The sequence below is a fragment of the Triticum dicoccoides genome, chromosome 2A (assembly GCF_002162155.2).
Source record: "Triticum dicoccoides isolate Atlit2015 ecotype Zavitan chromosome 2A, WEW_v2.0, whole genome shotgun sequence".
Lineage (NCBI taxonomy): Eukaryota > Viridiplantae > Streptophyta > Magnoliopsida > Poales > Poaceae > Triticum > Triticum dicoccoides.
In genome coordinates, this window is record NC_041382.1 from 81,185,901 (window position 1) to 81,197,669 (window position 11,769).

At 52.7% G+C, this 11,769-nt stretch overlaps 2 protein-coding genes and 1 long non-coding RNA gene across 3 annotated transcripts in view; 2 read left to right on the forward strand and 1 right to left on the reverse strand.

Annotated features, from left to right (window-relative positions):
* The first annotated feature begins 3,713 nt into the window (after positions 1-3,713).
* On the forward strand, positions 3,714-7,746 carry LOC119353419 (cellulose synthase-like protein D3). The gene is made up of 4 exons (XM_037620047.1): positions 3,714-5,471; positions 5,561-6,520; positions 6,639-6,969; positions 7,067-7,746. The coding sequence occupies exons 1-4, from the start codon at positions 3,858-3,860 to the stop codon at positions 7,522-7,524; spliced, it is 3,363 nt and encodes a 1,120-aa protein (XP_037475944.1). The 5' UTR covers positions 3,714-3,857; the 3' UTR covers positions 7,525-7,746.
* A 123-nt stretch (positions 7,747-7,869) lies between these two features.
* Positions 7,870-9,531, reverse strand: LOC119359026 (momilactone A synthase-like). Its single transcript, XM_037625383.1, has 2 exons — positions 9,421-9,531; positions 7,870-9,338 (listed from the first exon to the last, which is right to left on the reverse strand). Exons 1-2 carry the CDS (start codon positions 9,528-9,530, stop codon positions 8,540-8,542), a joined length of 909 nt encoding a protein of 302 aa, XP_037481280.1. The 5' UTR covers position 9,531; the 3' UTR covers positions 7,870-8,539.
* A 603-nt stretch (positions 9,532-10,134) lies between these two features.
* LOC119359027 overlaps positions 10,135-11,769 on the forward strand; it is a 6,274-nt gene continuing 4,639 nt past the window's right edge. The window contains exon 1 of the long non-coding RNA XR_005172358.1: positions 10,135-10,285. This is a non-coding gene — a long non-coding RNA (uncharacterized LOC119359027). The remainder of the gene's footprint in view (positions 10,286-11,769) is intronic.

Below are 11,769 nucleotides of genomic sequence, written 5' to 3' on the forward strand. Positions count from 1 at the left end.
AAGAGATACTGTATATCAAAGGAACAGAACAATATTTTTCTATTACTCGAGTGAATATTGTGTGATGTTTGCAAAATGTTTTGATCTCTTCAGGTGATTTTCAGGTTTCACTAAAACTAGGACTCTGAATATCTTGTGATTTTTTTACTAAAAAGCGCTTTCACCAATTTGTGATTTCCCTAGTGTGTGCGATTGAAAAGCAGAGTGCATAACTCGCATACTTCAAAGTTCAGTAGATAGCTACTAGTACAGAGGTAGATCAAGCAATGAATCATCACTTACCTTTGCATGTTTAGTTTGCATTGTGTTCGCATCTTCTAGTGCGACTGCGCGACCTCCGGCAGAATCTCGGCCACCGGCTGCACGCGCTGCAACTCCACCATCCACCATATCCCAGGGAGCGGGTCAGCCAGAACCTTGGCCTGCCATTGGGTACGCCAGAGGTGGGCAGCACTAGCTGCGACGGCCACCGTCTTGCCGCCAGCAGCCAAGGCCACGGTCGGGCGTGGCGCATGATACGTCTCCAACATATCTATAATTTTTGATTGCTCCATGCTATATTATCTACTGTTTTGGACTATATTGGGCTTTATTTTCCATTTTTATATTATTTTTGGGACTAACCTATTAACCGGAGGCCCAGCCCAGAATTGCTGTTTTTTGCCTATTTCAGTGTTTCGAAGAAACGGAATATCAAACGGAGTCCAAACGGAATAAACCTTTCCGGAACGTGATTTTCTTCCCGAATATGACCCAGGAGACTTGGACCCTACGCCAAGGAAGCTTCGAGGTGGGCACGAGGTAGGGGGGCGCGCCCTACACCCCCAGGCGCGCCCCCACCCACGTGGGCCCACCGAAGCTCCACCGACGTATTTCTTCCTCCTATATATACCTACGTACCCCCAAACGAACAGGGACAAAGCCAAAAACCTAATTCCACCGCTGCAACTTTCTGTATCCACGAGATCCCATCTTGGGGCCTGTTCCGGAGCTTCGCCGGAGAGGGTCGTCATCACGGAGGGCTTCTACATCATCATAGCCTCTCCGATAAAGTGTGAGTAGTTTACCTCAGACCTTCGGGTCCATAGTTATTAGCTAGATGGCTTCTTCTCTCTTTTTGGATCTCAATACAAAGTTCCCCCCTCTCTCGTGGAGATATATTCGATGTAATCTTCTTCTTTTTGCGGTGTGTTTGTTGAGACCGATGAATTGTGGTTTATGATCAAGTCTATCTATCAATAGTATTTGAATCTTTTCTGAATTCTTTTATGTATGATTGGTTATCTTTGCAAGTCTCTTCGAATTATCCGTTTGGTTTGGCCAACTAGATTGGTAGTTCTTGCCATGGGAGAAGTGCTTAGCTTTGGGTTCGATATTGCGGTGTCCTTTCCCAGTGACAGAAGGGGCAGCAAGGCACGTATTGCATCATTGCCATCGAGGATAACAAGATGGGGTTTATTTCATATTGCATGAATTTATCTCTCTACATCATGTCATCTTGCTTAAAGCGTCACTCTGTTTTTAACTTAATACTCTAGATGCATGCTGGATAGCGATCGATGAGTGGAGTAATAGTAGTAGATGCAGAATCGTTTCGGTCTACTTGTCACGGACGTGATGCCTATATACATGATCATGCCTAGATATTCTCATAATTATGCTCAATTCTGTCAATTGCTCAACAGTAATTTGTTCACCCACCGTAGAATACTTATGCTCTTGAGAGAAACCACTAGTGAAACTTATGGCCCCCGGGTCTATTCTCATCATATCAAACTCCATCACTTTAATCTTGCTTTGCTTTTTACTTTGCCTTTTACTTTTCACTTTGCATCTCCATACCAAAAATACCAAAAATATTATATCTATCAGATCTCACTCTCGTAAGTGACCGTGAAGGGATTGACAACCCTTAATCGCATTGGTTGCGAGTAGCTATCGTTTTGTGCAGGTACGAGGGACTTGAGCGTGGCCTCCTCCTGGATTGATACCTTGGTTCTCAAAAACTGAGGGAAATACTTACGCTACTCTGCTGCATCATCCTTTCCTCTTCGGGGAAATCTAACGCAAGCTCAAGAGGTAGCAGCGGAGCGCGCCTGACGCGAGCGAGCAGAGCGCGCCTGAGGCGAGCGAGCGGAGCAAGCCTGAGACAACGGCCCCAGCGCGTCGGAGACGGGTGTGGCTACCGTGGCAGCTCCAGGCGGATAAGAGCGTCGGAGACGGACGGCGCTATACAGCTCCGGTCTTGCCGCCAGCCACGGCCGGGCGTGGCGCAGCGCGCCTGACGCGAGCGAGCAGAGCGCGCCTAAGGCGAGCGAGCGGAGCACGCGTGACACAATGGCCCCAGCACACCGGAGACGGGTGTGGCTACCGTGGCAGCTCCGGGCGGAGAAGAGCGTCGGAGACGAACGGCGCTATACAGCTCCGGTCTTGCCGCCGGCCACGGCCCTGAACGGCAGATTTTACCTGGTCAGAATCCTCCCTCTCAGTGGAATGAGTGGCTGTGAGCAGCAGCAGCGGACCAGTGGTACACTGGGATAAGGCAAAGAACAATTATTTTCAGCAACCCGGCCCCATTAATCACCAAACCCTGCCGCCAGCGGTGCCACGTCATCGATCCCACTCTTAAAACGGGCTTAAGGGTTGTGACGACCGGGATTTGAGAGGTGGGGGTGTGGATTTCAGGGATTAGGAGTTGGGGGTTCGATTCCGACGGGTCGTACAAAGACAGGGTTTGTTTCAGACTTCACTCCGAGATGGACGAAGGGTGGGGCAAGATGTGGTCGCTTGGCAGGAAAATGAACACATTAGGAGTATAGACAAAAGACATAGATGGCATTAGGAAAGTTAGGATTTAGAATTAATTGTCATGAAATTGAATTTTATTGATTGGTAACGTGCTATCTTTTCTTGCCCGTTTGTAACATGTCTAGTTTGGAAATTCTAAAAAGATTAGGAAAGTTTTTATTGTGGTGGTAAAAAACCAACACGGGGAGATATGATGGTGGGATGTAAGACGAAAAGAACCAACGAAAATAAATCGTGGATACTATTCATCAACTGCTCCATTAGGAGTAGAGATGGGATTGCTAAGATAGAACCATTGTACATGCCCTTAGAAGAGGTAGAAAGCCTGAGAAGGAAGAAAGAAGGACGAAGGACGACCCGTTGGATCTCTTAATCTAGTGGCCAGAAAATCGACTTAGGGCATGTACAATGGTTGATAAGATAGTCTTATCTTAAGTTTTGCATGTAAATTAGAGATGGTAAAAAAACATGTCTATAATGAGTCATCTCTTAGCCTTATCTTCAATAATTAGTTGTTTCTAAAAACATATTGAGACAAATAAGATAAGACAAGCCTTCTTTTATGATTTCTCTCTCCTCTACCTCATCATTTATCCTACGTGGCACTGTTAAGATAGAACCATTGTACATGCCCTTATACAAAATAAATTTTGAAAAGACTTACATAAATGTCACTTCTCATAAAATATTTTTGCAACCACTTCCGATAAATTTACATGGCTACCAAGCAAAACCGTTGGTTCATGGTTCTTCTCCTTCACCACACAAGCTCCCCACCAAACCAGGCACCTCCGCCTTGTGCCCTAATATAGCCATCTCTTCTTCCAGGCAGGAGACCGGGTCTCCCTCGCAACCACCACCGCACGCGCGCGCACAGGCCGCCTCTTCCCACCATATCCCTCCCCTTACCGCGCCCATACATTTTTTGCAAACCATCGCCATGGACGAGCACACAGGTGTGGCGCCGTCCACTTGAAGGATCCCAGCCATGCGCGCAACGGGTGCAAGAAAGAAAGCAGCGTGAAAGAAAAGAGAGGAGCTAGGAGAACATGTCGAAGGCGCCCAGGAACCCCGGCGGCGGGTCGGCGGGCGCACCCAAGTCGTCGTCCGGGCAGCCGGTGAAGTTCGCGCGCCGGACGCCCAGCGGGCGGTATCTCAGCCTGTCGCGCGAGGACATAGACATGGAGGGCGAAATGGGGCCGGACTACGCCAACTACACGGTGCACATCCCGCCCACCCCGGACAACCAGCCCATGAAGGACGGCGCGGAGCCGACAGCCGTGGCGATGAAGGCCGAGGAGCAGTACGTGTCCAACTCGCTCTTCACCGGCGGGTTCAACAGCGTGACCCGCGCCCACCTCATGGACAGGGTCATCGACTCCGACGTGAAGCACCCGCAGATGGCCGGGGCCAAGGCCACCCGCTGCGCCATGCCGGCCTGCGACGGCAAGGTCATGCGCAACGAGCGCGGCGAGGAGATCGACCCCTGCGAGTGTAGGTTCAAGATCTGCCGTGACTGCTACCTGGACGCGCAGAAGGACGGCTGTCTCTGCCCGGGCTGCAAGGAGCACTACAAGATCGGCGACTACGCCGACGACGACCCGCATGACGTGTCGTCGGGGAAGTCCCTGCTCGCCCGGAACCAGAACGGGGAGTTCGACCACAACCGGTGGCTCTTCGAGAGCTCCGGCACCTACGGCTATGGCAACGCGTTCATGCCCAAGGGCGGCATGTACGAGGATGACCTAGACGAGGACGGCGTAGGCGGCGACGGTGGCATGCAAGACATGAACCAGAAGCCGTTCAAGCCGCTGACGCGCAAGATACCGATGCCGACGTCCATCATCAGCCCGTACCGGATCTTCATCGTCATCCGGTTCTTCGTGCTCATCTTCTACCTCACGTGGCGTATCCGCAACCCCAACATGGAGGCGCTCTGGCTGTGGGGCATGTCCATCGTCTGCGAGCTCTGGTTCGCCTTCTCCTGGCTCCTCGACATGCTCCCCAAGGTGAACCCCATCAACCGCAGCACCGACCTCGCCGTGCTCAAGGAGAAGTTCGAGACGCCCTCGCCGTCCAACCCGCACGGCAGGTCCGACCTGCCGGGCCTCGACATCTTCGTCTCCACTGCCGACCCGGAGAAGGAGCCCGTGCTCACCACCGCTAACACCATCCTCTCCATCCTCGCCGTGGACTACCCCGTGGAGAAGCTGGCATGCTACGTGTCCGACGACGGCGGCGCGCTGCTCACCTTCGAGGCCATGGCGGAGGCCGCCAGCTTCGCCAACATATGGGTGCCGTTCTGCAAGAAGCACGACATCGAGCCCCGCAACCCGGACAGCTACTTCGCCCTCAAGGGAGACCCCACCAAGGGCAAGCGGCGCTCCGACTTCGTCAAGGACCGCCGCAAGGTGAAGCGGGAATACGATGAGTTCAAGGTGCGGATCAACGGCCTCCCGGACTCCATCCGCCGCCGCTCCGACGCCTTCAACGCCCGCGAGGACATGAAGATGCTCAAGCACCTCCGCGAGACCGGCGCCGACCCGTCGGAGCAGCCCAAGGTCAAAAAGGCCACCTGGATGGCCGACGGCACGCATTGGCCGGGCACATGGGCCGTCTCCTCGCCTGACCATGCCAAGGGCAACCACGCCGGCATCCTACAGGTACTCACTCAATCATCACGCCGGAACTTTGCCTAGCTAGTTGTTCTCACGCATGCATCAAACAAACATCGACATGCATGACATGGCAGGTGATGCTGAGGCCGCCGTCGCCGGACCCGCTGTACGGCATGCACGACGAGGACCAGCTGATCGACTACAGCGACGTGGACACCCGGCTGCCGATGCTGGTGTACATGTCGCGGGAGAAGCGGCCGGGCTACGACCACAACAAGAAGGCAGGCGCCATGAACGCCCTGGTGCGATGCTCCGCCGTCATGTCCAACGCGCCCTTCATCCTCAACTTCGACTGCGACCACTACATCAACAACAATCAGGCCGTCCGCGAGGCCATGTGCTTCATGATGGACCGCGGCGGCGAGCGCATCTGCTTCATCCAGTTCCCGCAGAGGTTCGAGGGCATCGACCCCTCCGACCGCTACGCCAACCACAACACCGTCTTCTTCGACGGCAACATGCGCGCGCTCGACGGCCTCCAGGGCCCCATGTACGTCGGCACCGGCTGCATGTTCCGCCGCTTCGCTCTCTACGGCTTCGACCCGCCGCGGACCGCCGAGTACACGGGCTGGCTCTTCAAGAAGAAGAAGGTGACCAACTTCAAGGACCCCGACTCGGACACCCAGCAGCTCAAGGCGGAGGACTTCGACGCCGAGCTCACCGCGCAGCTCGTGCCCAGGCGGTTCGGCAACTCGTCGGCGATGCTGGCGTCCATCCCCATCGCCGAGTTCCAGGCACGTCCAATCGCCGACCACCCCGCCGTGCTGCATGGAAGGCCGCCGGGCACGCTCACCGTGCCGCGACCGCCGCTGGACCCGCCTACCGTTGCCGAGGCCGTCTCCGTCATCTCCTGCTGGTACGAGGACAAGACCGAGTGGGGAGACCGCGTGGGATGGATCTACGGCTCCGTCACAGAGGACGTGGTCACCGGCTACCGCATGCACAACCGCGGCTGGCGCTCCGTCTACTGGATCAGCAAACGGGATGCCTTCCTCGGCACAGCCCCCATCAACATGACCGACCGGCTGCACCAGGTTCGCTCCTTTTTGTTCGAATCATTAATAAGAAAGTTGACGTATATATCATAGAAACAAAAAGGGTTGATCATTTACACATGTGTTACCGGTGAATGACCATCGAACCATCCATCAGGTGTTGCGTTGGGCGACAGGGTCCGTGGAGATCTTCTTCTCCCGGAACAACGCGTTCCTGGCGTCGCGGAAGCTCATGTTCCTGCAGCGGGTCGCGTACCTCAACGTCGGAATCTACCCGTTCACCTCCATCTTCCTGCTCACCTACTGCTTCATCCCGGCGCTTTCCCTCTTCTCCGGGTTCTTCATCGTGCAGACGCTCAACGTCGCCTTCCTCTTCTACCTCCTCACCATCACGATCACCCTCATCGCGCTCGGCATCCTCGAGGTCAAGTGGTCAGGCATCGAACTCGAGGACTGGTGGCGCAATGAGCAATTCTGGCTCATCTCAGGCACGCGCATCATGAATCTTGATACGGACAACCTAGCTAGGGTCCCGATACTAACCTGACCACCACATGTCTCTTTGCACAATTAATGTGATGACAGGCATAAGCGCGCACCTATATGCGGTGGTACAGGGGTTGCTCAAGGTGATGGCCGGGATTGAGATCTCCTTCACACTGACCGCCAAGGCGGCGGCCGACGACAACGAGGATATCTACGCGGATCTCTACGTCGTCAAGTGGTCATCGCTGCTCATCCCGCCCATCACCATCGGCATGCTCAACATCATCGCCATCGCCTTCGCCTTCGCCCGCACCATCTACAGCGAAAACCCACGGTGGGGCAAGTTCATCGGCGGCGGTTTCTTCAGTTTTTGGGTGCTCGCTCATCTCAACCCATTCGCCAAGGGTCTCATGGGCCGCCGCGGCAAGACACCCACCATCATCTTTGTCTGGTCAGGCCTCATATCCATCACCATCTCCCTCCTGTGGGTGGCCCTCAGTCCACCAGAGGCGAACTCCACCGGTGGTGCACGAAGCGGCGGATTCCAGTTTCCTTGATAAAATAGGGTGATGGAAATGTCACTTCCCTGGTGTATGTGTTGATCCTCGAGCATGGATGCACGCCAGCACCCATCCAGGTGGTGCGTTATACAATACATGATACATGAGTTAGCAAAGTCGTTGTGTTGTGTTCTTCAAAATATACTTGTTCTCTCGTAGACTTAAGTTTTGTGTATATGTATACTTGAAACTTGAAAGGAGTGGGCCAATGTTTCTGTAGAGGAATGACCTTTCTAAAGCTGAAATTGGTCGAAGAAAACTGATAGAGTCGGAGAGAGAGGGAAAGAGGTAAGGCGGGTTCAAGCATTACCAGGAAACCTACTGCCATTCGGTCGCCGTCGACCCGAACGCTGTGGGGCGAAAACCTGATAACACCTACATCTATCTGAGTACTATGTTCCACGACATCCAGAGAGAGATACATGCCAACACACCAAAATATATCATCAATCAAAAGAGGAAAGCTACTATGAGGAAGATGGCCCTCCCAGCAGAACACTCCACTTCGTCCGCCCTCAAAGCAGTGTACATCCATCACGATCTTCACGCTCCTCCAATCGACTGGGCAGTAGTCCCGCAAAGTCCATCAGCTGCATCGTGCTGGCCCTGATCATCTCGACACCTGAGCGAAGCTTGTCAGCGTCATCACCCTTCTGCAGTCCTGTCCAATACAATAGAAAAGAGTATATAGAGAACACAATTTTAAAAGGAGACTTAATTTGCTTTTTCTCAAAGGTAACCTTATTGCGAGCAAGCCAGATTGCCCAGCAAGTGGCTGCAAGACCAACAGTATAAAATTTATCCCCTCTTGGACTATAATATGTGGTGAACGTTAGAATTTTAGGGAACTATTACAAGTAAAGTTTCATGGTATGAAAAGTGATTTCATGATGTATCTAATGATATTGATTTTCTATTGTGAACGTTGACATTTTTTTTCAGAAAGTTGATCAAATTTCACGAAGTTTAACTTCACGAAGTAAAGTTTATCTAATGATAAGACCTGTCAACGTCACGGCGCCGGCATTTTCGGCGTCTTGCCGACGGTGAACCCGCCGTCAACGACGAGGTTATGCCCGTTCACGTACCCGGCCTCGTCGGACGCCAGGTACACCGCCGCACGGGCCACGTCCTCCACCGCGAGCGCCGGCCCGCCCATCTCGTTCATGTCCCGCTCCACGATCCGCCTGCGCTCCTCGGCGCTCGCCCCGGGGTAGGACTCGGCCATGTACCCCATGACCATCGGCGTCGGGATGTAGTTAGGCGAGATGGCGTTCACGCGCACCCCGGCGCGCGCCATCTCCCCGGCCACGGCGCGCACGAGCCCCACCACGGCCGCCTTCGACACGCTGTACGCCGGGAACGCCACGCCTCCCAGCACCGCCGCCGTGCTGGCCGTGCAGATGATGCTCCCGCGGCGGTTGGGGACCATGACGCGCGCGGCGTGCTTGACGCCCGCGAGCACGGCCCGCGCATTGACCGCCATGACGCGGTCGAAGTCGGCGAGGTCCAGGGAGCCGAGGGGCACGGGCGTGAGGGCGCCGCTGATGCCGGCGTTGTTGAACATGACGTCGAGGCGGCCGTGCCGCGCCACGGCTAGGTCCACGGCCGCGGCGACCTGCGCCTCGTCCGTCACGTCGCAGCGCGTGTAGCATGCGGAGTCATGGCCGAACTCGGCGGCGGCGGCGTGGCCGAGGTCGTCCTGGACGTCGGCGAGGATGACCTTGGCGCCGTTCCGGACGAACTCCGCGGCAGTCGCCTTGCCGAGGCCGCTGGCGCCGCCGGTGATCACGGCCACCTTCCCGGCCAACCTACAAATCAAATCAAACGCACAGACTCCAGTGAGACCTTCCATGATCCGAACATAAGCTAAGATGACCAGTTGACTAGTACCTCTGCGAGGTGGAAGCCGCGGAGAAGTGGCTGGCGAAGGCAGACAAGGCCGCGGGCTCAGCTCGGCTCTTCTTCGCCAAGACGACGGCATGCTTCACTGCTCGGAACATCCTCTCGTGCCGCGCGACCGAGCTAGAAGATGCTTATGACCATGGATAATCCAAGAGCTTGCGCACTAGTGATCGATGAGATATGTAGCAGTAGCAGAGCTCGGCGCTGTCTAGAAAAAGACGTTGCTTTCCTGGCATTGGCTCCTTGGGCGGGGAACTTGATGATGCCATTTGTTTATCTTCTCGCGTGGTGCATGCGGACAGCATAGGTATGACCGTGGGAGGGAGGCGTAAGGTCAGACCTGTTTGTGATGATTCTTCCATCCTTCCATGGAGTGCTGTTTTGGACCTTATGCAATATCGTATGACCCGGCTCGGATCAGCTAGCTGATTGCCGTCTCATTAAAATGGTGGTATTATCTTGAACAGAATGACTAATTCACATCTAGATGATATTTAAGGATGTCACATCTAAGTGTTTGTACCGTCCGATCTGTCTCTGCTTTATTATTCGCGCACGAGGTGATGCGCTCGCATCGTCGCATTGTCTCGTCTATCGGGCCGAGTGGGATACAGCGTAGCGGCCTCCGATTTTTTGTTTGGGCCGGCCTACGATTTTTGTTTGTTTATTGGGCTTGCTTTAGAATCTGAACAGTCTAACCTGATCTGGAGTCCCGTCCTCACTCTCCTCGCCTCTTTTCCCCTCCTCATCCCTTGTTCTGCCACCACTGTATTCCTTCTGACTCGAATCCAAGGGAGAGACGACCTGATCTGGTGGGCTTGTGGCGACAGAGATGGCAGGGGAATCCAGCGGAGTGAGTGTTCATCCCCTCTTTCTTTTCCTCGCCTTTTTTTTCCTGTTTTCCCATGCCATTTAGGGATGTTTGTTTGTTTTGAGGGATGAACATCAAGAACCTGGGGGGGAGGGGGGGAGTGTTTATATGAGTGGCATACATGAGGTGCTTGCTGTTTTTACGTGATATATTAGATTCGTTTGCATCACACATATTTTTAGAGAGAAAATGAAATGTTTTTAAGTGTGGAATGCCTGAATATATGCCTATATATGCAGCTGATGAATAGTAACTAGCAATCCACCCCGGTTATGTTCATGCCCATGGCTGTAGATTTGTTTTTCTGTGTGAATCTGATTGTAGCAGCGAGCACCCCCAGTTTTGTAACTTGAGTCTGTACATCTAGGGACTTCCAGTTTTTTTGTGTGTGTGAATCTGAATGTAGCAGCGAACACCCCAGTTTTGTAATCTGAATGTAGCAGCTAGCACCCCATTTTATAATCTTGAGTTTGTAGCACATACTACATATAGACAGCAGACAGAGTTGCCTGCCATTTTTGTCTGAAATTTAAGAGGCATAATGCGAGTGGATAAACATTTTCAGTGGCATACATTGCAATCCTTCTTTTTTCAGACAGGAATGTCTGAATTTTTGTGTGTGTCTGTTTGTAGGGAGCATGTGTAGTCTTCTTCTGAATACTTCAAACTTCTCAGACTAAGCGAGGTCTTTTTGATTTCTTAAAAGTTGTGGCATATGGCACAACTCTAGAAATTGAAAGTATAGTAGTAGCAGGCCCGAATGTATAGCTTTTGTTTTTCAGATTTTTGCAGATTTTCTGTTAAAATCTTTTCTTGTTTGAAGATATGTGATTTCAAAATCTAACAAGAGTATTTTTCTGATCTATGAGCACTAGAGAAAATGTATGTGATAAGGTAAGTGAAACAGATGGTAACTAGGTGGATAAACTCATCTGGTGCTGAACCTTTTTTGAAATGAACTCTGTTTCAGTTATATCATAGCAACCTGAACTTTCAGTATAGTCAACTCCAGATTCAACTTATTTTATAAGTTTTTTAGTCTATAAGAGTTTTAGATGTCCACTCCTTCCGAGCAGGATGAGAAGTGTACAATGGAGGCGGTCTTAAGTACCTCTGAACACACCTCCTAGTTTGTTTTTGTACGCCCCCTAGTTCATTTGTGTCTGTTTGTCGGGGTCCCCAGTCCAAACCGACCATCGACTCGCAACTAGGGGTGTGTGTTTTCTCAGGGCCCCCAGTTGTAAGCTGACCATCGACTCACAACTAGGAGGTGTGTGTGTTTGTCGGTGCCCCTAGTTGCATGTTGACCATCAACTCGCAACTAGTGTCGGTGCCCTCAATTGCATGTCAACCAACGACTCGCAACTAAGGTTTGCGCGTGTTTTGTCGAGGGCCTGATCCCCAGTTGCATGCCGACCATCGACTCGCAACTAGGGGTGTGTGTGTTTGTCGGGGCACCCAGTTGC

Coding starts and splice junctions, on each gene's coding strand:
- LOC119353419 (XM_037620047.1), top strand. CDS start 3,858: ATGTCGAAGGCGCCCAGGAACCCCGGCGGCGGGTCGGCGGGCGCACCC. Junction 5,472..5,560: donor ACCACGCCGGCATCCTACAG/GTACTCACTCAA, acceptor ATGACATGGCAG/GTGATGCTGAGGCCGCCGTC. Junction 6,970..7,066: donor GCAATTCTGGCTCATCTCAG/GCACGCGCATCA, acceptor ATGTGATGACAG/GCATAAGCGCGCACCTATAT.
- LOC119359026 (XM_037625383.1), bottom strand. CDS start 9,530: ATGTTCCGAGCAGTGAAGCATGCCGTCGTCTTGGCGAAGAAGAGCCGA. Junction 9,339..9,420: donor GCGGCTTCCACCTCGCAGAG/GTACTAGTCAAC, acceptor TTTGATTTGTAG/GTTGGCCGGGAAGGTGGCCG.